Source organism: Callithrix jacchus, chromosome 3, assembly GCF_049354715.1.
Source record: "Callithrix jacchus isolate 240 chromosome 3, calJac240_pri, whole genome shotgun sequence".
In the NCBI taxonomy this organism is placed as follows: domain Eukaryota; kingdom Metazoa; phylum Chordata; class Mammalia; order Primates; family Cebidae; genus Callithrix; species Callithrix jacchus.
Genome location: NC_133504.1, coordinates 154,555,111 through 154,581,822, shown reverse-complemented (window position 1 = coordinate 154,581,822; position 26,712 = coordinate 154,555,111). Strand labels below are relative to the sequence as shown.

The 26,712-nt window shown below is 37.7% G+C and overlaps 1 protein-coding gene across 5 annotated transcripts in view; it reads left to right on the top strand.

Moving 5' to 3' along the window:
* WDR19 (WD repeat domain 19) overlaps positions 1-26,712 on the top strand; it is a 109,502-nt gene that overhangs the window by 41,826 nt on the left and 40,964 nt on the right. For all 5 annotated transcript variants that reach the window (XR_013533140.1, XM_078367377.1, XM_078367375.1 and 2 more), the window contains 13 exons: positions 1,054-1,203; positions 4,019-4,166; positions 4,297-4,501; positions 7,270-7,429; positions 7,634-7,744; positions 10,936-11,045; positions 16,794-16,851; positions 20,981-21,121; positions 21,203-21,285; positions 22,093-22,176; positions 23,615-23,761; positions 24,377-24,501; positions 26,317-26,429. Coding sequence is in view for 4 of the 5 variants with exons in the window: in XM_078367377.1 (XP_078223503.1) it covers positions 1,054-1,203; positions 4,019-4,166; positions 4,297-4,501; positions 7,270-7,429; positions 7,634-7,744; positions 10,936-11,045; positions 16,794-16,851; positions 20,981-21,121; positions 21,203-21,285; positions 22,093-22,176; positions 23,615-23,761; positions 24,377-24,501; positions 26,317-26,429 (1,635 nt within the window). In the remaining variant the exon portion in view is untranslated. The remainder of the gene's footprint in view (positions 1-1,053; positions 1,204-4,018; positions 4,167-4,296; positions 4,502-7,269; positions 7,430-7,633; positions 7,745-10,935; positions 11,046-16,793; positions 16,852-20,980; positions 21,122-21,202; positions 21,286-22,092; positions 22,177-23,614; positions 23,762-24,376; positions 24,502-26,316; positions 26,430-26,712) is intronic.

Below are 26,712 nucleotides of genomic sequence, written 5' to 3'. Positions count from 1 at the left end.
GCTCTTCTAGTTTATCAGTCTGTGTAAATTTTAGAATAATTGTGTGTATATCTACAAAAAAATCTTGTTGAAATTTCTTTTATTAGAATGATATTAAACCTTTATATCAGATGGGAATAATTAACATGTTAACTTCCCATCCATGAGCACAGTATACCTCTCCATTTAGTTAAATCTTTTATGCCTTTCATTGGTATTTTATAATTTTCAGCATACAAGTCCTGGGCATGTTTTTTTAAAATTTATACCCAAGTATCTCATTTTTTGAGTAATTGTAAATGGTATTGCATCTTTAATTTTGGTATCTACACGTTCGTTGCTAATATATATTCAGTTGATTCTATAGATGTGTTTGTTGTCTTAAAATTAATTTTCTAATTTATCTATTGATTAATAGCAAAAAAAAATTTAAATAATATATTTGAAAGTTACTCCTATATAATAGGGATATTTCTAACAAGTAGGAAATTTAAAAATCAATTGTGGTTTAATATCACTAAGAATGTTAGAATTAATGGACTGTTCAATCACGGGTACATTCCCATTTTATTTAATTAATTAATTTATTTATTTTGAATCAGAGTCTCACTCTGTCGCCCAGGCTGGAGTGTGATGGCATCATCTCCACTCACTGCAACCTCTGCTGCCCAGGTTCAAGCAATTCTCCTGCCTCAGCCTCCCGAATAGCTGGGATTACAGCCGCCTGCCACCATGCCTGGATTAATTTTTGAATTTTTAGTAGAGACTGGGTTTCACCATATTGGTCAGGCAGGTCTCTTGGCCAGGTTGGTCTCCAGCTCCTGACCTCATGATCCACCTGCCTCAGTCTCCCAAAGTGCTGGGATTACAGGCATGAGCCACCACGCCTGGCTTTTCCCTATTTATTTTCTTCAGTCCGTACCTTTCACATATGCTAAATATTATTCATAGATGCTTCATCAAAAACGTGACATTTTTCTCTTAAAATTGGGAAGTACATTTAATTTAAATGTTGAAAGTTAGTATATCCTTGACTAACTTTTCTATTTTCATGACTGGATTTTTCTTTTTTAGACTGGTGTCATTCAGTATTTCTACATTGAAGACTGGCAATTTGTTAATGATTATCGACATCCTGTTAGTGTGAAAAAGATTTTTCCTGACCCTAATGGGACCAGATTAGTTTTCATTGATGAAAAAAGTGATGGATTTGTCTACTGTCCAGTAAGTCTAAAACATTTTAAAATGTTTATTTTTTGAAATGCAATATAGGAAAAAAACGTGTGTTTAAAGTCTATCTCATGTAAAATTTTCTATTAATTAGTGTCAAGGATTGTTGTTCCTTGCTATCATCTTCATGATATCATGTTTATAACAGATTTTTCATGACTATATGAAGAAAACTTTTTCCATTATTCTGTAATTTTTCATAGTGGCCAGCCCAGAAAGATTTTTAATGGGAAAAAATAGTTATATTTATACCACTTGCAACCTTATCGGGTACTTACAGCACAATTCAATAATTATAGTGTATCTTCCTGTACATGACTTTTCTCTCTCGATAGGCAGTAAGTTATCTGTCCTTCCTGCCCACCTCAGTTGATTTTCCTCTTTTCTTAAAGATCCTGAGCACAAAGAAAAAGTATTTCTGTATTAGATCATTAAAAACGGATGAACCCATTTTAAAATCCATCACTTACATATTTAAACATCCTTAACTTTTTTGAAAATAGATTTTGAAAAAAGGAGATGTGCCTTTACATTAGTTACTATCATTGGATTTTTCATTTACTTTTTATATCCACTTAATGGTTTACTATATTCTTGGTCAAATTCACAGAAACTACAGCTGCTCATGGACCCATCCTTAACACTGTTTCCAGGTGCCTAGATCTCACTATGGTGTCTGAATGTTAACAGCCTGCTCCTCACTGCTACACTTCCCTTAATACAAAGACTTAACTTCCTCCCCATGCCTGCCCTGTCTTCCTTCTCTTTCTTTTCCTTTCCTTTCCCTTCCCCTTCCCTTCCTTTCCTTCTCTTCTCTCTTTTTTTTTGAGACAGAATCTTACTCTGTTGCCAGGCTGGAGTACAACGGCACTATCTCGGTTCACTGCAACCTCTGCCTCCTGGGTTCAAGCGATTTTCCTACCTCAGCCTCCTGAGTACTGGGGACCACAGGTGCACGCCACCATGCCCAGCTAATTTTTGTATTTTTAGTAGAGACAGAGTTTCACCATTTTCGCCAGAATGGTCTTGATGTCTTGACCTCACGATCCGCCTGCCTTGGCCTCCTAAAGTGCTGGGATTACAGGCATGAGCCTCTGCACCTGGCTTCCTTCTCTTCTTTTCCTTCTTTATTTGACAAATATAACAAATTTCCACGGTTGTACCTGGATTATATGTGCCAGATTCCTAATTTGCTAGTTCTTACTCAATGCATTCCTCTCCTAATCGCAAAGCAAATGAGGAAGGATGCCATAAATGAAGATAAACCTTGAATTCCCTCTACTTAATATGGAAATTCCACCTTGAATAGGTTTCCTTTTTGTAACAGGGAACTAATTAGGGCTGCCTTGAATTTCCCCCGTGTGGGTTTTCCACAGTTAGAAACTGGCTTAGACAGGATATACAAGAAAGTAGGAGGGTAAATCAGGTGTCTGTCAGGAGTTAAAGTCAGAAATGGGGTGTGGCTGCTAGGAAAAGGGTAAGGAGTAAAATCAGCCTTAAACAAGGTGATTTCATTCATTTTTACTTTCTCCATTTACAATTCTCTTTTTCTTGATAATTTCTGTTAAAGAGCTCTTACTTTGATTGGATTTCCAGTTTTCCTGTCTATCTAAGATGGAGACAGTTCTAGTACCTACTTTGTAGGATTGTTAAATGAAAAGTAAATAGGATGATGCATGTAAGCTTTTAGTACAGTGTTAGCCATGTAATCAGCCCTCAACAAACAGTTACCCTTTTTAAAAAAAAGTTTGGCCACTAGCCCAGTGGCACTGGTGTGCTCATCTATACGAAGTGAGAATCAGTATAACATAGCAGTTAGAAGCAGAGACTCAGGAGCCAGACAGCCTGGGTTCAAATACTGGCTCATCAACTTACTAGCTGTGTAACTTTGGGCAGATTTCTCTGTACTTAAGTTTCTTCATCTGTAAAATGGGAATAATAATAGTACCTGTCTTTCAGAGTAGAGGGATAGAATTAAATGAGGTAATTAATACAGTATCTTGTAAGCAGCACTGTCCAATGGAAATATGTGAACCACATATATAATTTAAAATTTTCTGTTAGCAACATTTTTTAAATGATAAACAGGCAAAATTATTTTTAATATATTTAATTTAACCCTTGAGGAATTGCCACACTGTCTTCCACAATGGTTGAACTAATTTACATTCCCACCAACAGTGTAAAAACATTCCTGTTTCTCCATGGCCTTGCCAGCATCTATTGTTTCTTGACTTTTAATAATCGCCAATCTGACTGACTGGTGTGAGATAGTATCTCAAGATCATCATTTCAATGGGTAACTGAGTATAAAAATTATTAATGAGGTATTTTACAGTCTTTTTTTCATGTGAACTCTCAGATCCAGTGTGTAGTTTACACTTAAATATATCTCAATTTGGACTTGGCACATTTCTTAATACCCAGTATTATTGAATACTCACTGTTATTGAAAAATTTCTAAACACAAGTGACAAGTGTGTTCATAGTTTAAATTTCTGTCATCTTGAGCATCTTTAATTTTTTTTCCCTAACCTGAAGCTTTGTGTCTCAACTGGTGGATTCTCCTACAAATTTGCCAGATTTTGGATCAAACCTTGTATTTGCCAAATAACTATAGTTTTTTTCAAGCCAGATCTAGGATAGGAATGGAAAAAGAAACTTTCTTTCCAGTTGTTGTTAGAGTGATGTTAAATTGAATATGACTTGCTAAGTTAAGCCAGCTCATGCCACAGACAGGCTTCTACCATGGCAAATGATAATCATTTAAGCACAGACTTGGGGCAAATCTGTAAATCTTATTTTGTAGGTTAATGACACGACCTATGAGATTCCAGATTTTTCACCAACCATTAAAAGTGTTCTTTGGGAAAACTGGTCAATGGATAAAGGTGTATTTATTGCTTATGATGATGATAAGGTGTACACTTATGTCTTTCACAAGGACACTATACAAGGTACTAAATCCCTTTTTTGTATATTCACTGATAAATGAATTTCCCCATTGCAGTAAAATTAACACATTCCTTTCTGATGTTTGTGCTGAGTCTTAGCTTTCAGCATTAAGATGTCTGTTTTATAATGCAGGAGCCAAGGTTATTTTGGCTGGTAGCACCAAAGTTCCTTTTGCTCATAAACCTTTGCTGCTGTATAATGGAGAGTTGACTTGCCAAACACAGAGTGGAAAAGTAAACAGCATCTACCTTAGCACCCATGGCTTTCTCAACAACTTAAAAGATACGGGGCCCAACGAACTGAGACCAATGCTGGCACAGACTTTAATGCTAAAAAGGTAGGCTTTCAAACACTTCTCTTGGAACTTCTCATTTGCTTTTGTGATTTTAAAGGTCAAATTCTTTAATTATTTTGTTGCTTTATTCTTTCTTCTTGCAAGGATTATTTTTTATTTTTTGTAAATGTAGAGATGCAAGTGCAGTTGTACTACATGGATATAGCGCATATGCTGAAGTCTGGGCTTTTAATGTACCCATCCACAGAATAATGAACATTGTACCCGATAGGAATTATTTTATCCCTCAACCCTGTCTCACTGTCCCATCTTTTGGAGTTTCCAGTGTCTATTACTCCACCTGTATGTCCATGTGTACCCATCGTTTACCTCCCACGTATCAGTGAGAATATGCAGTTTTCTACTTTGGGGCATTTCACTTAGGATAATGACCTCGAATTCCATCTATATTGCTTCAGAAGACATGATTTCATTCTTTTTTATGGCTGAGTAGTATTCCGTGATGTGTATATCTATATAGACACACCACTTTTTAAAATTTAGTCATATGTTGATGGAGACTTAGGTTGATTCCACAACTTTGCTATTGTGACTAGTGCTGCAGTAAACGTGTAAGTGTAGGTGTCTTTTTGATAAAATGTCAAATCCTATTCAATAGATGGAGATAATGGTACTTCCCTTATTCATTTCACAGGGATATTGTGAGGCTCAGATAAGATAGTGAACTGTTTTTATTACGAGTACTTTATTACAAGAAAAGCCCTTAAGAACAAAACAGTTTCTAAGCTTCCAAATAGCCCAGTTATTGTCAAATCCTAATAAACCTAATTATTTCAACAATATCTTGATTTTATCATAATGAAGTTTGATTTTGCTTTGCTTATAATTTCCTTTTCCTGTTTTTTTTCTCTTATCTCCTAGAGCCACTGAGAATTCCTTTGATGTTCTAATTCCTCCAAGCCTTTCTTAAATGTTGCTGTTTACTGGGGTCTCATGAGTTTCCTTCTCTTCTTATTCTAATTATTCTTCCTGAGTGAATCTCCTCTCCTTAACATGGCTCCACATACCACCCATATGAAGCTGACTCTAAAATCTATGTCTTTACCTTAAACCTGTACTTACACTGCCTACCAGTCATATGGACTTGCAAGTCTATGAGCTCTTCAAACTTGCCCTTTCTAAAACTGAACACAGCAGCTTCCACAGTCCCCTATTCTCCCTCACTCTAATCACATATACACATGCCTTAACACACACAAACACCAGCTCCTTTTCTCCTCCTGTGTTCCCTTGTCTTTACCCAGGCCCTCACTGGAATAATGTGTAATGTAACTAACCACTTCCCAACTGCTCTGTCTGCCAATAGCCTAGTAACAATCTAATCTGTTCCCCACATACTTTTGAAGATATAATTTGACCCTCTCATTTCCCTGCTCAGGATCCTTCAGTGACTTCTATTGCCTTTACAAACAAATCCAAATTCCTAGAGGACTTCACATGACATACTAGGTACTTAATGATTTAAGACCTGCTCAACTGCCTTCACTCAACTCCCTCTCTGTTTCACCAGCTGCTGAAATTGCATATATTTCATGATTCTTCCTGGAATGCCCTTTCCCTGTCTCTGAATGTAGTAACCCCTCGTTCTTCACCCATCCCCCATTAGTGGAGCCATCTTCTCCTCCAGGAAGCCTTCCCCGACATCCCCACTGCCACAGGTAGTCAGTCCTGCATGGGGTCTTCCTGATGTGTTGCCTCAGAGTCAGGATGCCGTATACATGGTGGTTTAGAGCACGTCACCACTTACCTCTGTGTGTCTTGGGCTAGTCTTTGAAGCCTCACTTTCCTAATCTATAAAGGAGAAATAATACTTAGTGGGTCAGGTTATTAGGGTAAGAGAATTTATGCAGAAGACTTAGCACAAAGATTGACCTATTGTAAGTACTCAGTGAACTCTGTCATAGTACGTTATAGTCATTTGTTTCCTTATCTGTCTCTTCCACCTTCCCCAATTGTGATTGCCTTAAGGACAGCAACTGTGGTTGATTTTTGTATCATGTTTCCAAGCATATAACAGAAGCTCGGTAAATGTGTGTTGGATGGAAAAAAATGGATAGGTGAATAGATAAATGGATGGATAAACAGATAGATGGATGTAACATATTCACTCGTGTAGAGGTTCCACACAAAGTTTAATTGGCATTTATGTTCGTGTTTTAAACCAGAGGTTAGAAAAACCTTCTGTCATGGGCCAAATAATAAATATTTCAGGCTTTAAGGGCCATGGGGGTCTCCGTCACAGCTACTCAGGCTGGCTGTTGGAACATGAAAGCGGCCACAGACAATCCATTAAAGAGTGGGCTGGTGAGTGGCTGTGTTCCTCTCAAGCTGTATTTTCAAAACAGCAACTGACTACATTTGGCCCATAGTTTGCTGACCCCTTTTTTAAACTTCTAAATTTATAGGAATAGATTACTAATTTTATTAGACTTATGTGAGAACAAAAATAATTTTTATCTATGTATGAAATAAAAATAAATAAATGAATAGAATTAGTTTAGTTGTTAATTGAACAGGCTGGTTACAGAGAGTAGATTTAGATTAATAAAAATTTAGGTAAAAAAACTTATCGGTATTAAAAAAGGAAGAAAGCTTAAGTGTTTTTTCATTACTTGCAAATGACAATTACAGGTTAAGGAAGGTTTTAAACAGTTTATCTGGGGCACACTGTTAGATGACATGTAGTCTGAAAATTGCCTAATATGTGGCAAGTGGAGCGTTCTGATTAAGCTTATGTACTTACATCCCAGGTTTTCCGATGCTTGGGAATTGTGCGGGATTCTGAATGATGAGGCTGCCTGGAATGAGTTGGCCCAAGCTTGTCTACATCACATGGAAGTGGACTTTGCAATCCGTGTTTATCGGAGAATTGGAAATGTTGGCATAGTGATGTCCTTGGAACAAATAAAGGTAAACAGCATGTTACAGAATTATCAAGTTAAGTTTTAAATGCTATTTTAAGTTAAATGCAGTCTAAATTTCTGCATTTAATCTTACCTAATTCTTAAACAAGTGAGTTGATAGAACATCACCACTTACTACTGATCAAAGTCCTTAAAAAAAAAAAAGTTAAACCCTTGTATGTCTTCTCATCAAAATTGCTTTTATTTGTAGGGAATAGAGGACCGAAATCTTTTGGCAGGACATCTTGCCATGTTTACCAACGATTTTAACCTGGCTCAGGACCTGTACCTTGCATCTAGCTGTCCTATTGCCGCCCTGGAGGTATGGCAGCAAATAAGAGTGGAAATGGTGTAAGAGGTATCTAGTGGGGAAAAGGGGAGGGAAAATAGGCACCAGGCGCAGTGGCTCATGCCTGTTATCCTAGCACTTTGGGAGGCCAAGATGGGTGGATCACCTGAGGTCAGGAGTTCAAGACCAGCCTGACCAACATGATGAAACCTCATCTCAACTAAAAATACAGAAATTAGCTGGATGTGGTGGCATGCACTTGTAATCCCAGCTCCTCGAGAGACTGAGACAGGAAAATTGCTTGAACCTGGAAGGCAGAGGTTGCAGCAAGCCTATAATCCCAGCTACTTGGAGGCTGAGGCAGGAGAATCCCTTGAACCTGGGAGGCCGAGGTTGCAGTGAGCCAAGATTACACCACTGCCCTCCAGCCTAGGTGACAGAGTGAGACTCGGTCTCAAAAAAAGGAAAGAACATAAGAAAATGCAAAGGAGGATCACCTCTTCTGTATAATTAAAATTTCTCAGCCTAGATACTACAAGCTTTCCCCTTCCTAAAATTCAAACATATACATTTAATAACCCCTGAGTACTCATCAATTATAATATGAACCATTATAATCATTAAAATCATAATTCAAAAAAATATGTTTATTCTGCATTTTGTGGAGGTATAAACTGCATGGTATTATAACATTACCAAGTGAAATCTAAATGTGTCCAACGAAAACAGAGTGCATGAATTAAAAAAGCATATAAAGGAAAAATATCACCGTATATTGAGTGCTCACCCGGGCCAGGTGCTTTTCTAAGCACTGGACTTATATTAACTCATTTAACCCTCACTACAGTCCTATGAGGTAGGATTGTTTTTTTCTGTTTTCCAGATGGGAAAACTGAAGCACAGTTATCCTTATTGTATGAAATTCTGTTGTGTATTAAAGAGGTGAGCTAAGGACTAGTGGACCATCACTGGTTTCCCAGAGAGCATTGCAGGAGAGGGCCTAGAGCGGGATGAAAGACCTAGTTAGTTCAAGTGCAGGGAAGGAGGGAAATGTGGCAATACAGACTGGCAGTGAGGAGCATGGACTTCACAGTCAGACATGTCTGGGTTCAAATTCCAGCTCTGTGTAACCTTCGACAAGTTATTTATCCTTTCTGAGCCCTAGATCCTATTTCTTTAAAGTAGGAATAACAATACCTAGCCCACGGGATAGTTGTAAAGATTTAAAAGTGAGAGCAAGACTTTTGAGTGCTTAATCAATACTAAAGACACATTATTAGCTATTATAATTATTAATATTATTTCACCTGAAACTGGCATTTCTTTTTTTTTTTTTTTTTGAGACAGCTTCGTTCTTGTCGACAGGCTGGAGTGCAATGGTGCGACCTCGGCTCACTGCAACCTCCACCTCCCAGGTTGAGTGATTCTCCTGTCTCAGCCTCAAGTAGCTGGGATTACAGGTGTCTGCCACAATGCCCAGCTAATTTTTGTATTTTTGGTAGAGACAGGGTTTCACCGTGTTGGCCAGTTGGTCTCAAACTCCTGACCTCAGACAATCCACCCGCCTCAGCCTCCCAAAGTGCTGGGATTACAGGTGTGAGCCACCATGCCCAACCTGAAACTGGCATTTCTACAACTATGTAAAAGAGGTTGTTTTGAAAGCATTTGTTATTAATTTTACAACTTTCCTTTTACAAATCATTCTATAGCAAATTTTTGTTTTTTAATTTGAAGTGAACTAAAATTAGTTTTGTTTTAAGAAAAATTTAGGTAATTTTACAGTATTATTTAAGCTAATTGGGACAGCCTGAGAAGTTTTCAAAACTTGGATTAGTACTCACTGAAGTAGGAATATGGCTGCAATGACTGTGGGGAAAGATGTCATCTTAAGTTCTCTGCATTTAGCTGTGGGCACTTTTCATGTGTGGCTAGACTTGGAAAGGATTTGAGGTAATGAATTGTTAATGGAGAGGGGTGATTACTCTGTAAGCTCACTTTGAAAGCTGATGAGTTAACCAGTTAAAGAGTTCAGAGGCAGAGCCCTACTGCCCAGCTCTGTCATGTACTAGTTGTGCAGCCTAATGTACAGACAAGCCTCTCTCTGCCGCAGTTTCTGGATCTCTAAAATGGATACAAGAAAGTGTTAATACATTGCAAAAGGGTAGTCATGAAAGATAAACTAATCCCCTAGAACAGTATCTGGCTGATAATAACACTTGAAAAATGTTAGCTATTATTGTTTATGAAGTGAGGAATGAACTTCAAAAAAATTCTTTAATGATTAGTTTATACTTGGAATTATGTACAAGGCATAGATAAAAGACCACAGGAACTAGGAAGAAAGACATTTACATTTTAGTTATGTTTGCTATTACTCATGTTTTTTGCTATTACTCATGTTGTGATATAGCTTCAGATTTTCTTTTTTTTTTTTTTTTTTTGAGACGGAGTTTCGCTCTCGTTACCCAGGCTGGAGTGCAATGGCCTGATCTAGGCTCACCGCAACCTCCGCCTCATGGGTTCAGGCAATTCTTCTTCCTCAGCCTCCTGAGTAGCTGGGACTACAGGCATGCGCCACCATGCCCAGCTAATTTTTTGTATTTCTAGCAGAGACAGGGTTTCACCATTTTGACCAGGATGATCTCGATCTCTTGACCTCATGATCCACCCGCCTCGGCCTCCCAAAGTGCTGGGATTATAGGCGTGAGCCTCCGCGCCCGGCCCAGCTTCAGATTTTCTAAGAAAAACACACAAATTCCTATAGCAAAGTGTTCTCAACTTTTTATTTTTTTGTTTGTTTTTGTTGTTGTTGTTTTGCTTATTCTTTTTTTTGTGTGTGTTCTCAACTTTTTAAAATCACCACCTTCTAAAGATAAAAATTAACCTTAATTTAATTGATTAAGTTAATTTGATTACTCCCTGCTGAGAAAAATTAAATACTAAGGACTAAGATTTTGTTAGGTAAGAGTGAGTTTTGGAGGGCCACAAACCGTTGTAATAGCTAAGACTTTTTGGCCCCTCCAAGAATCAGTTTTTGCCTCCCTCACAAGTCTATCAACCTTACTGAGAATGCATGATATAGTAATATATTCTCATTGTAAAGTTCAAGCTTTGTTATTTAAACAAAAAGATTTTGTAATTAGTTTTATTAAAACTGGCTCTTTGCAGTAACTTTGCAAAATAATTTTGCTCATTTGAAATTAAGGCCTTTCTCTTCTTAACAGATGAGAAGGGATTTACAGCATTGGGACAGTGCTCTACAACTGGCAAAGCGTTTGGCCCCAGACCAGATACCTTTTATATCAAAAGAATATGCTATTCAGCTTGAATTCACGTAAGTCTTGTTTTTATACATTCCAGTCAGTAGCTAATAACTGAAAATATCTTCAGTTTGAAACTTCCATTAATGATAAGCTTTCCATTGGTTTAATAATTTCTTTTTAAGGAAAAAACTATATTAACTGTATATCTGAAAATGTTTTTTCTAACTAATGACATCTTATCCATGCATTATCCACTTGAAGTTTTCGGCATCAAAATCTAAGTCTGGATCTAAGCTGTTTCTGCATTTAGAATCTAAATATTATTGTTGTTATTATTATTATTATTATTAGAGACAGGATCTCTCTCTGTTACCAAGGCCAGAGTGCTGTGGTGTGATCATAGCTCACTGCAGCCTCACACTCTTGTGCTCAAGTGATCCTCCCATCTCAACCTCCTGAGTGGCTGGGCACCACGATGCCTGGCTAATTTTTTATTTTTTTTATTTTTAGAGAGCTAGGGTCTCACCATCTTGATCAGGCTGGTCTCCTGGGCTCAAGTGATCCTCCCAACTCAGCCTCCCAAAGTGCTAGGATTATAAGCATGAGCCACTACATATTATTTTTAATTATATATGGCCATCAGCAACTATGCATAGCATCACGCTGCTTTTCCAACTATGTTCATGGTCCTGACCTCCTTTAACACTTTGAAGATTTGCTCTGTAATTTCAAACCATAGTGAAAAACTCCAGTGTTTGGTCTACATTTTCTATTCGCTTAGAATTATAGTTTTTTCTAACAAAAGTAGACAAAAGGGACTTAAATAAACTAAAAGGCTTCTGCACAGCAAAAGAAACGATCAACAGAGCAAACAGACAACCTACAGAATGGGGAAAAATATTACAAACGTGCATCCAACAAAGAGCAAATATCCAGAATCTGCAGGGAACTCACACAACTCAACAAGAAAAAAGCAAACAACCCCATTAAAAATTGGGCAGAGGACATAAGCAGACATTTTTTTCAAAAGAAAACATATAAGCAGCCAACAAACATATGAAAAAATGCTCAATATCATTAATCATCAGAGAAATGCAAATTAAAATCACAATGAAATACCATCTTATGCCAGTCAGAATAGCTATTATTAAGGAGTCTAAAAATAATAAATGTTGGTAAGGATGTGGAGAAAAGGGAATGCTTATATACTGTTAATAGGAATGTAAATTAGTAGAACTTTTATGGAAAACAGTATGGAGATTTCTCAAAGAACTAAAAGTAGAACTACCATTCGACCCAGCAATCCCACTGATGAGTGCTTACCCAAAGGGAAAGAAATCATTATATCAAAAACATACCTGTACTCGTATGTTTACTGCAACACGATTCATAATAGCGAAACTAAGGAATCAACCTAAGTGTCCATCATTGGGGCATTAGAGAAAGAAAATGTGGTATACAGACACACAGACATATATACACACACACACAGGCACACACACCATAGAATACTACTCAGCCATTTAAAAAAAAGTATGAATTGTATCTTTTGTGGCAACATGGATGGAACTGGAGGCCAAAGGTAATTAACTCAGAAAGTCAAATACTCCATGTTCTCACTCATAAATGGGAGCTCAACCATGGGTACACAAGGACATAGAGAGAGGAATAATAGACAGCAGAGACTCCAAAAAGTGGGAGGGTGGATGAGGGTTGAAAAATTACCCACTGGGTACAGTGTTCACTATTCCAGTATGGCTACACTAAAAGCATGCATATACTACCACTACCCAGTATATGCATGCAAAGACCTGCACTTGTACATCACACATAATGTTTTTAACTAAATGATGTTTTTAGTTATAGTTTTTTCCCTTTTGAGTTGCATGTGTATGAAAATTAGACAGTTGGTGTTGCAATTCAAGCCAAAAACTCCTCCCAGGAGGATACTGAGTGCTTGAGTGATAGTCCTTTATGATGCATGACTAGGAGTCACAAATGTCTCTTACCTTTGGAAATTCCATCATCTATTCTGAGAACTGTAGGATTTTGTAGTGTTCTTAATTGCTAGACCCTCTTAATTGTCAATAGTCTTAATTGACAGACTATATCTTTGTATTGTAGCGTTTCATCAAAGTGTAATTTTAGAGGCATTTAGGATCCAGTTTTAAGTTGACATTCAGCCGTGGTTGGTTCTACCAATGCAAATATCTGCAGAGAAAATAAATGAATAATTTATTTGCAAATATAAGTTCATACATGTATGTGTAATGACAACCAGACAATTTCTTTTGACATTTATTATTATATATTCCAACATTCAAAAATACTAAAATATGAAAAATGATTACTCTTTAAACAAAGAAAATATAGCTGTAACCCTTGATTTTTTTTCTAAAAACATTTTTACCTAGTTCTACCTTGCTGTCATACAGACTTTGGAGTCATTGAGAATTCTGACACACAAATCCATGTTGCAGGAGTTATTCTCTCAGAAAGTACTCTTTGGACCAGCCATGGTGGCTCATGCCTATAATCCTAGCACTTTGAGAGGCCAAGGCAGGAAGACTGCTTGAGATCAGGAGTTTGAGACCAGCCTAGGCAACATAATGAGAACTTGTCTCTACCAAAAAATGAAATAAAAGTTACCAGGCCTGGGGTCACTGTGACTGTAGTCCCAGCTATTAAAGAGGCTGAGGTGGGACGATCACTTGAGCCCAGAAGGTTGAGGCTGCTGTGAGCTGTGATCACACCATTACATACCAGCCTAGGCAGTGGAGCAAGACCCTGTCTCAAAAAAAGAAGTACCGTTTTATTTCTAACCATGAAATCTTATTTCAGATTTTCTATTCTACAGATTAAAAACGTTTTAGAGATTTTATTTCTTCTTTTTTTTTCTTTTAAGACAGAGTGTCACCCAGGCTGGAGTACAATGGTGTGATCTGGGCTCACTGTAACCTCCGCCCCACCCCCAGGTTCAAGTGATTCTCCTGCTTCAGCCTCCTGAGTAGCTGGGATTACAGGTGCCTGCCACCACACCTGGCTAATTTTTGTATTTTTAGTAGAGACAGGGTTTCACCATCTGGGCCAGGCTGGTCTTGAACTCCTATGATACACCACCCTCGGCCTCCCAAAGTGCTGGAATTACAGGCATGAGCCACTGCGCCTGGCCGAGATTTTATTTCTTCGTAATTAATCTTGATTTCAGTTTGCCACATTTCTGTTTCTTATAAATGCATATACCAAAAAATGCATGTTAGACTCTTAGAACATAAGATAAGAGACACGGCCCCAGTGCCCTGGCCTTCTATCTGCATCCTGAGGATGACTGAGTCTTAGAATATGAAACTTCTGTGCTAAGAAGAAAAGAAGAAAACTTCTAAAATTTCTGTGCTAAGAACCTGTAATCCCAGCTACTTAGGAGGCTGAAGCAGGAGAATCACTTGAACCTGGGGGCGGGGTGGAGGTTGCAGTGAGCCCAGATCCACCATGTCCTGTCAGAGTACAGACACCACAGTGAGCCCTGGGACCACTCAGAACACTCCGATTTTCACTTCTTTCAGGAAAACTGAAGTTTTATAACAAATTCTCAAACTTGTCTCATTATGGTCAGATGAACTGAGATCAGTTGAAAGCCTGTATGTTGTTGTTTCTAACCCTTTCTGCTCACCACTTGACCATAAAGCCACTGATGCTCAAAGTTTTCACTGATATTTGTATGCAGATCTTTGGACCCTAACGTACACACACCCCAGCCCCAACAGTCTGAAGGAATTTCCTTGTGATAATAGGAACTAACCTAGGTATGGTGGATTGTCATCAATACCTGAGTAGCCACCAGCTACTGACTTTGACACTTAAGACCCTAGGCCTGTGTTCAGTTTCAACAGTCTGTTTCATTATGCATCCAAGACCATGATTAGGTCAAAGCAGGACCCGTCTATCAAGTCTGAGTGGGATTTAACTTACTAAAGTCTGGGATTAAATTAATGAGCTAGTTCCATATGAGAGCTTCAAAATAAAATAATAAATAATCCAGTGAGCTAAAATAACATAAAAATAAAATGAGAGTTCGGAAGAATTCATTTAGCTTGCCCAAGGAAAACCTCAGGCTCCTGTGGGAGGAACTGTCAACTCAGTTGATTCCTATTCTCAGGAAACATCCCAGCTCAGTTATGTAATCAGGTCCATATTAGAAATTTCCACTTAGGAACATTGCTGACTGTAAAGTCCTAGGCTGGCCAAAAGAAAGTTCTCAATTGCAGAACAGCTTTTCCAAAAATGTCCCTGTACGTTAATAGATAAGGAGAGTGAATGAGGCTGAGAGGTTTAATAATTTGCCTAAGCCGATAAAGTAGTGATAACATAGATCTTAAATCATGCCATTTCAGAGCTGATTCATTTATTCTGGAGGTGATAGTTTCTTGGAGGAAGAGGGATCCCAAAAAATATCTTAGGCAAATCACTGAATCATTTGTCCCAAACATAAAAATAAATTGAGCTGGGTGCAGTGGCTCACGCCTGTAATCCCAGCCCTTTGGGAGGCTGAGGCAGGCTAATCACTAGGTCAGGAGATCGAGACCATTCTGGCTAACGTGGTGAAACCCTGTCTCTACTAAAAATACAAAAAATTAGCTGGGCACAGTGGCACATGCCTGTAGTCCCAGCTACTTGGGAGGCTGAGGCAGGACAATTGCTTGAACCCAGGAAGCAGAGGTTGCAGTGAGCTGAGATCGCACCACTGCACTCCAGCCTGGGCGACAGAGTGAGACTGTGTCTCAAAAAATATACACATATATATAAATTAAAAATTTTAAAGTCTTCTGTATATGCAGATCCATGTTAGCATCAGTCACAGGAAGGAAATATTATTTATGTCATATATTAATACTTTTTCTCAGTGTAAGAACAAGAGCCCTCAGTACTGTAATCCCCAATGTATTTCTCCACTTCTACCCTTAACAAATTGACAGCCCTCCAAATTGTCTCAATATATATTCTTGTAAATATTGGGCCTTTGGGAAAAAAATGCATTTTATGGTCACATGATTGTCATTTAGTGCCCCAAATGAAATAACCAAAAGTATCCAGTAAAATTACTGTAGCTCCTTATCCGAAAAAATAGCTAACACATGCTAGGCTTAATACTTAGGTAATGGGTTGATAGGTGCAGCAAACCACCATGGGACACATTTACCTATGTAACAAACCTGCATATCCTGCACATGTACCCTGGAATTTAAAAAGAAAATTAATGTAGCTCTTCAAAATGCCTAGCATACCACACAGTTAGTGTCTTACTGTATAGCGTAACCCAGCTTATAATTACTTTTGAAATAGCAAGATAATGAAGGAATGCACTTTGAAAGAATGCATCTGTTGTGTTCCACATCTTTTGTGAGCTTAAGCATCTTAGTAACAAAGATTATCTTGTATATCTTATATTTGTAAATTGGTCTATTACTCCCTAGTGGGTTAAGCCTGTAATCCCAGCACCTTGGGAGGCCAAGGTTATAGATCATTTGAGTTCAAGACCAGCTTTGGCAACATAGTCAGACCTTGTCTCTGCAAAATATTTTTTTAAAAATTTGGCAGGCATGGTGGCGCATGCCTGTAGTCTCAACTACTCAGGAGGCTGAGGCTGGAGGATCACTTGAGCCAGTGAGGTTAGGTCTACAGTGAGCTATGATTGCGCCACTGGACTCCAGCGTGGGCAACAGAGTGAGACCCTGTCTCATTTTTAAAAAAAGGAAAAAATCTGGTATATGTAAGTAAAATTCTAAAATATGTATTAAAATGTACTCTTATTTTTCTTTCAGGGGTGATTATGTAAATGCTTTGGCTCACTATGAGAAAGGAATAACAGGTGATAATAAGGTAACCTTGGATAAAGATAAGATATGCCCAATTATCTCTGGGTTCATTTTCAGTTTCATTTTTAAAAATCATGGTCTTATTTGTATTGTATTTAGTATCTAGCAGGTGAGCCTTTTTTTTTCAGTTTACTAACAACCTTCCAAGGAAAGGCTGAAACACTTTAAGCTTTTAAAAACTGACAGTGACAATATTTTTATCAGTCTGATAAGTTTTACATTCTTAATATAAGTCTAATTGAAGTTGGGAATAAGATTTTTATCCTTTCTTACTTACAAGCTATGATTTTCATAAAGTTTTTCCTTTTGCTCTTTTTAAAAATTTCAGTAATCATTTTGAAAGTGAATTCCCAATCCATAAAAGTTTGTACTTTGATTTCTTTCTCACGCTATATCTTTTAAGATGACCCTGGAAAGCATGACCCACTGTGCTACTTCATTTTCCCATCCCAGAATTCTAGCTAAGATTTAGGCTAAGAGCAGTAGCTCACGCCTGTACTCCCAGCAGTTTGGGAGGCCGAGGAGGGTGGATCATGAGGTCAGGAGTTCGAGATCAGCCTGACCAACATGGTGAAACCCTGTCTCTACTAAAAATACAAAAATTAGCCGGGCATGATGGCACATGCCTGTAACCAGCTACTTAGGAGGCTGAGGCAGGAGAATCATTTGAACCCAGGAGGTGGAGGTTGCAGTGAGCTGAGCTCGAGCCATTGCACTCCATCCTGGGCCACAGAGTGAGATGCCATCTCAAAAAAAAAGCTAAGATTCATAGTAACAATTGCTCTTTTGTAGTTAGGTGGTATCTTGTAAAGGTTGAAAATCATTTTACTTTCTGTTTTAATGTATCATTTTTATTACAAAAGTAATACAACCTCATGATAGCTAATTTGAAAAAAATCACCAAAATATGTTAACATGAAAAGTGAGTCCAGGCCAGCCTGGCTAACATGGTGAAACCCCATCTCTACTGAAAATACAAAAATCACCCAGCTGTGGTGGTGGACACCTGTAATCCCAGCTACTCAGGAGGCTGAGGCAGGGAGAATCACTTGAACCCAGAAGGCGAAAGTTGCGGTGAGCCGAGATTGAGCCATTGCACTGCAGCCTACGCAATAGAGTGAGACTCTGTTTCAAAAAAAAAGTGAGTCCAGGGCCAGGCATGGTGGCTCATGCTGGTAATCCCAGAACTTTGGGAGGCTGAGGCCAGCGGATCATCTTAGGTCAGGAGTCAGAGACCAGCCTGGCCAACCTGGTTAACCCCATCTCTACTAAAAATACAAAATTAGTCACGTGTGGTGGCACATGCCTATAATCCCAGCTACTCAGGAAGCTGAGGCAGGAGAATCACTTGAACCCGGGAGGCAGAGATTGAAGTGAGCTAAGATTCCACCATTGCATTCCAGCCTGGGTGACAGGAGGGAGACTCCATCTCAAAAAAAAAAAAAAAAAAAAAAGGTCCAATATTCTCTCCTCCATCCACATCCGTTAACTACTGTTAATGATTTTATATATTTCCATCCAGAAGCTCTTCTAAGCATACGTATAATATGGTTTTTTTTCTTTTTACCAAAAATGAAATCATTCATTTCCATTCACTCAGCAAAGATCATAGAGAATTCCGTCTGTGCAATGCAGCAATTTGCTTTCTTCATGACCTTTCCAAATCAATACATATGAATCTGTCTCAATCTTTTTTTTGAGACGGGGTCTCATTCTATTGCACACGCTGAATGCAGTGGTAGGATCATAGCTCACTACAGCCTCATTCCTGGCTCAAGTGATCCTCCTGTCCCAGCCTCCATATTAGGTGGGACTACTGGTACATGCCACCATGGCCATATAATTTTTTTATTTTTATTTTAGTAGAGACAGGGTCTCACTCTTGTCTCCCAGGCTGGCATGTAGTGGCATAATCGTAGTTTATTGAAGCGTCAAACTCCTGACCTCAAGCCATCCTTTCTCCTTAGCCTCCCTAAGCACTGGGATTACAGGCGTGAGCCACCATACCCAGCCTGTCTTAATCTTTTAAGAGATTCTAATATTCCATTGTTTGGATATACTGTAATTTTTTTTTTATCCACTACCCTATTGAAATATTGTTGTGGGACTTTTTCTATCATCAGAAATACTGCAAGCCAGACACAATGGCTCATGCTAGTAATACCAACACTTTGGGAGGCCAAGGTGGGAAGAATATTTGACACCAGAAGTTCAAGACGAGCCTGGACAACAAAGCAAGACCCCCATCTCTACAAATTTATTTGTTTATTTTTCTTTTGGAAACAGTCTCTCACTGTGTTGCCCAGGCTGGAGTGTAGTGGTGCAATCCTGGCTAACTGCAACCTTTACTTCCCAGGTTCAAGTGATTCTCATACCTCAGCCTCCCAAGTAGCTGAGATTACAGGCATGTGCTATCATGTTTGGCTAATTTTTGCATTTTTAGTAGACACGTGGTTTCGCCGTGTTAACCAGGCTGCTCTTGAACTCCTGGCCTCAAGTGATCCACCCACCTTGGCCTCCCAAAGTGCTTCAATAATAGGCTTGAGCCACTGCACCTGGCTCATCTCTACAAATTTCTAAGTAAAAAATTCGCTGGGTGTGGTAGCATCACATCACTGCCCTCCAGCCTAGGCAATAGAGCAAGACCCAGTCTCTTTAAAAAAAAAAAAAAAACTTTTTAAAATTAAAAATAAAAAGTAAAAAATTAATTTTTTAAATCACTGAAGTGAATATTCTACCTAGTACATGTATCTTTAGCTACCAATGATAGTATTTCTGAAGAATATTTTCTTATAAGTGGGATATCTAGGTCGTAAAGTGTACTTTTCATTTTTGACATTGCTCAATTGCTGTTCAAAAGAAATTGTAGTAATTCACACAGGCTCTCCATGTATGATAGCGTCCCTTCCCCCACATTCTCAGCAAAACTGAATGTTATCACTTATTTTATCTCTACCAATTTTATAAGCAAAAAAAGATACTTTATGTATATTTGATTATTGGTGAAGTAGAGCATGTTTTTATTTATTTATTGGTCAATTATATTTTGGTTCCACTTGTATTTTTTTTTTTTTTTTTTGGGACGGAGTCTCACTCTGTTGCCAGGCTGGAGTGCAGTGGCGAAATCTCAGCTCACTGCAACCTCCACCTCCCAGGTTCAAGTGATTCTCCTGCCTCAGCCTCCTGAGTAGCTGGAATTATAGGCACGCACCACCATGCCCGACTAATTTCTGTATTTTTAGTAGAGACAGGTTTCACCATCTTGGTCTTGAACTCCTGACCTCATGATCCACCTGTCTCGGCCTCCCAAAGTGCTGGGATTACAGGCGTGAGCCACTGTGTCTGCCTCCACTTGTATTTTTTTAATGAATTGTCTGATCAAATCCTTTGCTCGTTTATCTCTTGGGTTTTTGACATTTTCTTTATCTGGCTATATTAATTTTAGTTCATTCTTTATCTGTACTGTCAAATACAGTAACTGCTAGCCACATGTGTCTACTTAAATTATTTAAAATTAAATAAAATTTAAAATTCAATTCCTCTGTTGCACTAGCCCTATTTCAAATGCCCAGTAGCTAACATATGGGACAGGTCAGATACAGAACCTTTCTGTCATCACAGAAAGTTTTACAAGACATGCTGCTTTAGATAAAATACAATCTGACATTACATTTTACTAGTAGAGATTAGTTATTTGATAAGTTCTTTAGCTGCCTTTGGTATCTTTAATGAATTTAACAATTACTAAAGAAAGTTTTTATGTTTAATTATGCCTCATAGAGAAATCTTCAATTTGATAAATGATTTTCTTCTTAATTTTATTCATAGCATTCATGCTATACAGCCAGTATATTACTTCTTACATAAAAATTTATACCAAAAAGACAAGGGATAGTAAAACTTTTGTCTTAAGCATAAAGTTGATCTAGACTTCCACAGAACAAAAAATAATTTTGTAATAGGTGGTTTAAAAAAGACCCAAGTGTTATTTTAAAACCATGAGACTTCTCTGAAAAAATAAAAGTAAACCCCATAAGCTTTGGACTCATTTTAGAGTTAAATTCATTGTTCTGTCTTAAACATATCATGTTAAGTTAGAATCTGATTTGTTAGTATTTGCCTTGTGATTGCAGGAGCATGATGAAGCTTGTCTGGCTGGAGTGGCCCAGATGTCCATAAGAATGGGGGACATACGTCGAGGGGTTAACCAAGCCCTCAAGCATCCCAGCAGGGTCCTAAAAAGAGACTGTGGAGCCATATTGGAGAATATGAAGGTCTTCTTTTCTCTGCATCAATATTCATGTGTTCTTTTATACATAATAACCTAGTATTTTAACAATCCTGTATTATTTTAGCAATTTTCAGAAGCAGCCCAACTGTATGAAAAAGGTCACTACTATGACAAAGCAGCATCTGTTTACATCCGCTCTAAGAATTGGTGAGAGTTGCCTGCAGTTTGTTTCTGGACAGGATTGTAAATGAATGTGTCCCTGGGTCTCCCCACTTGCCTCCTTGTCATGTGTTCTCCCTGTCCATTCAGTTTCCCTGTCTAGACCTGCCCTTCCTCTCTTTAGCTCTCCTTAGATAAGTTCATGTTAATAATTCTTTTTCCAAAGAATAGCACATTCTCCTGGTTTGGTGTAGAGAAATTCCTAATCAGATATATTAGTAGGAAAAAACAAAAACCCTATTGTCCTAAAAGAGTTAAGGAACTAATCATTTTCCTACTCTTGAGGGTGGGAGTGGAGTGGGTGTTAGGAGAAAAAGTAATTAAATATGCTTTTACCTATAGGAGCCAATTTTTTTTTTTTTTTTTTTTTTTTTGAGATGGAGTCTTGCTCTGTTGCCCAGGCTAGAGTGCAGTGTCACAATCTCAGCTCACTGCAACCTCCACCTCCTGGGTTGAGCCATTCTCTTGCCTCAGCCTCCTGAGTAGCTGGGATTATGGGCGTGCTGCCACTGTGCCTGGCTAATTTTTGTATTTTTTTTTTTAAATAGAGACAGGGTTTTACCATGTTGGCCAGGCTGGTCTTGAACCACTGACCTCAGGTGATTTGCCCACCTCAGCCTCCCAAAGTGCTGGGATTACAGGCGTGAGTCGAGTCACTGCACCCCACCAGGAGCCAAGATTTTTGAAAAATAGTAATAACTGTTTTCGAATCCTAAAAACTAACATTTGGTTATAGCAAGCTACTTTTGGAGGGAATATAGTGCTCATATTGCTCTCCTGGACCTACCTCTCCAGGGCAAAAGTTGGTGATCTTCTGCCTCACGTTTCTTCTCCTAAGATCCACTTGCAGTATGCCAAAGCTAAGGAAGCAGATGGAAGGTTTGTACACTTTCTCAGATTTATACCGACTTGAAGTAATGTAAGCTTTACAAATTAGCCATTGATACTTGCAACCCTGTAAGAAAAGCAAAGCAGAGAAAGACAGAAAACATCTTTATTTACCCTTTGTTGGCCTGAAGTGCCAGACTATTAAAATCCTCCTATACTTCATCTACCCCAGTGTTTCCTTTATATACTCAAATATAGACTATTATCTCTTTTTATTTGAGGGTTTTACAGTGGAAATTTTGATATAATATGGCATCAAAATAAAGTGATTGTTATTTTATTAAGGGGGTTATTATTTTAGAAATCATGGACACAGAGGGAAAGAAAAGTGAAGAAACATCAATTCCACACATACAGCTGCTTGCTTAAGCCACGTATGGCTGCTTGTTTTACTATCCATTGCTATATTTAACCATATTTAAAAATTTATAACTCTGTTTTAATACAGCTAAAATATAGCAATGGATAGTTAATATCCTAAACATGCGAAGATCTCTCACAACTTAATATAAGAAACTCAAAGACACTAATAGGAAAATGGGCTAAAGACAAGAACACAAGTGCCAGAGGGGAAATACAATTATAAAATTATATTTGATGTAAACATAAAAAGGTTCTACCTCACAGTATTTAAATTAAAGCAACCTGTCATATTTGGAAATATGTATTTTAAACTAATAACCATGTCATCAAAATGTGCTTATATGTACACACCTGATAGAAATGTAACTTTTGGACTGGACATGGTGGCTCACACTTTGGGAGGCCAAGGCAGGAGGATCACTTGAGGCCAGTAGTTTGAGGACAGGCTGGGCAGCATAGAAAGAACCTATCTCTGAAAAGTTTAAACATAAAAAATTCTTTTAAAGAAGTGTAACTTTCTATAGTCTCTGGAAAGTAATTTGGAAATATCTACTTACCCTCCACTTTGAGAAAAGTAACCTCGGGAAACAGAGATATACACTGAATGTCTTGTTGAAATGGAGGGAGCCTAGAGCTGGTCCGGAACTGAAGAGGGATCCTGAGCTCCATCTAGAGGTCAACACAAAGGTTTGGCTTCTGTGACTGAGGATATATAAAGGTTTAAATATCACTATTAAGCTGTATCTATAATTTGTGGGGGAAAAAAATCTACATTTTCTATATTACTATTATAATCTTCCCACTTAAAAGAGAAAAAAACAGTTACATGTAACAAAAATTATATAGCCTTGATTGAGATGGGAAAATACAATTTAATATTGGTATTTTACTGTTCATTTATCAAATTCCTAAAAAGAACAGTTTAGTGGGATGGTTCCTGGTATTTTTTCTGATGAAGGAAAAAGAAGTTCAAGAAAAATAAGCAGCCACCATCAAGAAAATAGAAAAGCATCGTAAACATTTATTGACGTTTTCTCCCCAGATTGATCTGATCTATTTTTTACAGATACAAAGAAGCTGTTGTGGCTTATGAGAATGCAAAACAATGGCAAAGTGTAATCCGCATCTATCTGGATCACCTCAATAATCCTGAAAAAGCTGTCAGTATTGTCAGAGAGACCCAGTCTCCTGATGGAGCCAAAATGGTAGCCAGGTAACATATACATTAATATTTTTGGACTTTCAAAAACTAACCATAAAAGTAAGCCCCTGCCTTGCATCTCAAATACATCCATTCAAAGGGAATATTTAGTCTTCTTTTTTAATTAGGTCTAGGTGTTTAAATTCAAAGGCTGTTGTGTAGTATATCAGTGCAGACGAGAGTATATCTTTCAAGTATAAACATTTAATATAGAACTGCATGCCAGGCGCGGTGGCTCATGCCTGCAATCCCAGCACTTTGGGAGGCCAAGTGCCCAAGATCAGGAGTTCGAGACCAGCCTGGCCAACATGATAAAACCCCATCTCTACTGAAAATACAAAAAATTAGCTGGGCGTGGTGGCGCATGCCTGTAGTTCCAACTACTCTGAAGGCTGAGGCAGGAAAATTGCTTGAACCCTGGAGGCGGAGGGTGCAGTGAGCCAAGTTTGCACCACTGCACTCCAGCCTGGGTGACAAAGCAAGACTCCATCTCAACAAAAAAAAGAACTGCAGTTTATCTAATACATTTTTATTTTTAAATGGTTTCTCCTGGTTGAAAAATTTTGTTTTGTAAATCATAAACTTATTTTATCTAAGAGCCTACTTAATAAAAGTACTTTGCTTTAGGTTTTTTCTACAGCTTGGTGACTATGGGTCTGCCATCCAGTTTCTAGTCATGTCCAAATGTAACAATGAAGCTTTCACACTGGCTCAGCAACACAACAAAATGGAAATCTATGCAGATATTATTGGTAAATATTATTTTTTCTCTGGTTCTCTTAAAAAAATATTTATAATGAAAACACTTTGTCTCTTATGATCTAATTATCAGATTGGCTTACACACAACAATGCACTTGGTGTAAATGTTTACCATTTACACATAGACACACATGTATCTATTTTATGTGTTGGATTTCAAGATCCCTGCTACTTCAAGGTGAGATGGTATTATTAAGAAGGACTATTTTCAAAAATTAAGAGTTTTATCAGCCAGTGGTAAATCAAAGATTTCAAAATGAAGGCGATAGGAAATTTCTCAGGATGATTTTTGAAAATGTAAATAATTTCATTTAAAAATTGAGTTACAAATTAAGAAAAATTATTACTTTGATAAAGAGTGATATACACAAGTTGTATTTTTCGAAGACTTGGATAGTCCAAAGGAGAATTTTATATTTTGAGAATGCCTGCTTAGAGGTTTTCTTCCCATGTTTGCAATTATTTTTAGAAACTACTGAAATAATTTTCAGATTTTCATTTCATGGACCATAATGTTATTTGCATTTAGTTTTAGTTTTTTTTAATGTGCTAACATATATATATTTAACATAAAATTTCCATGTAAAAGTGTACAATTTGGTACATTCCTTCACGTTGTTATGTGGCCATCACCACCATTCATCTCTAGAACTTTTACATCATCCCAGCCTGTCTCTGTACCCATTAAATAATAATTCCCCATTGCCCTCTTTCCCTAGACGCTGGTAACCACTATTTTACTTTCTGTATCTATGAATTTGACATTCATGGTACCTCATATAAGTGGAATCATAAAATATTTTTTCTTTTGTGTTATTTTGTTTTTTAAAATTCACAAAATGATTATAAGAATTGATGATAGGATTCATGAGAAAATATTTGTTTCAGGCTTTAAGGAAACAAATTGGGTAAAAGCGTCCTGGGATGCTTTGACTTCCCAGATGACTTCTTGGGAAGCCATTAAGATAATTAGAGAAAATAGAGTTTAAAAAAAAAAAGGGAAGTACAGATAAGCAACTTCAGAATGGCCAATGTTTAACCTGAGAGATGACATTTCTGTCCTAATATTACCACCACCATTTCACTAAAGCAGTTTTTCTAAGTTCATAAGAATATGGTTTGTCTTATACAAGGTGTATGTATTAGGAGTGTGTGTGTGTATGTGTGTGTGTGTGTGCGTGTGTGTGTGTGTGTGTGTGTGCGCCTCCTCCCACCCCTAAAACACATAGACTTTTCTCCACTTTGTTTTATGCCTTTCTCTTAGAAACCCCCTCTTCCTCTGGCTGGAGGTGCAGGGCGGTTTTTATACTTTAGTACTCTATTGGGCCTCGGCTCTCGTGAGTAAATGTAAACAGTGAATTGGAATTCCAGCAGCTTTGGGGGCCCTTCTTCCTCCTCTGTGCTTAATATATTTAAGCCCCAAAGCAAAGGAAAAACAGTCATATCTTTAACTAACATCTATTGGCTATTTGAATGTCATCTTTCCTACTTATCTGAGAAATATACAGACTATTGTTTAAACCAGGCATTGCTGAGAGGGATGGATTCCATTTGTATTACTAACAAACACCTTTTAATTTCCTCTCCTTATTTAGAGTTAAAAGAATATGGAACAGAGTTAATATTTGGAGTAATTATGATAAGTATGTTTTGTGATGAAAATAGACAATAATCACATTGATATTTACTGTTGAGTTTTTAATCACCTATTTTTAGATTACTTGTTTTTAGATTTTATTTTCAAATTAGCAATAAAAGGTACACAAATTTTGCTCAGATATTTTACTCAGTAAACTTCTGTTGTAGGTTCTGAAGACACTACTAATGAAGACTATCAAAGCATTGCCTTATACTTTGAAGGAGAAAAAAAATATTTTCAGGCTGGAAAATTCTTCTTGCTGTGTGGCCAATATTCGCGAGTTAGTATTTGCCAAGAAAATATACACTGACTCTGCAGGAATAATTGTAGGAAATACACGTAAATGCCAGTAACTCTCAGATACTCCAATTTGAAATCTCAGAGCTAACTTTAAAATGTTCTCTCCCTCCCACACCCAGTCACAACCTTCCTTCGTAATACCTGTCACATCTGTCACTTTGATTCTAACTACCATCAGCTCAATCCAGGCCCAGATGACCTTGCTTCTGATTATTGCAGCATGTTCTTATTTTTTCTGGTTTTAGTTTGTCCACCTTTATAGT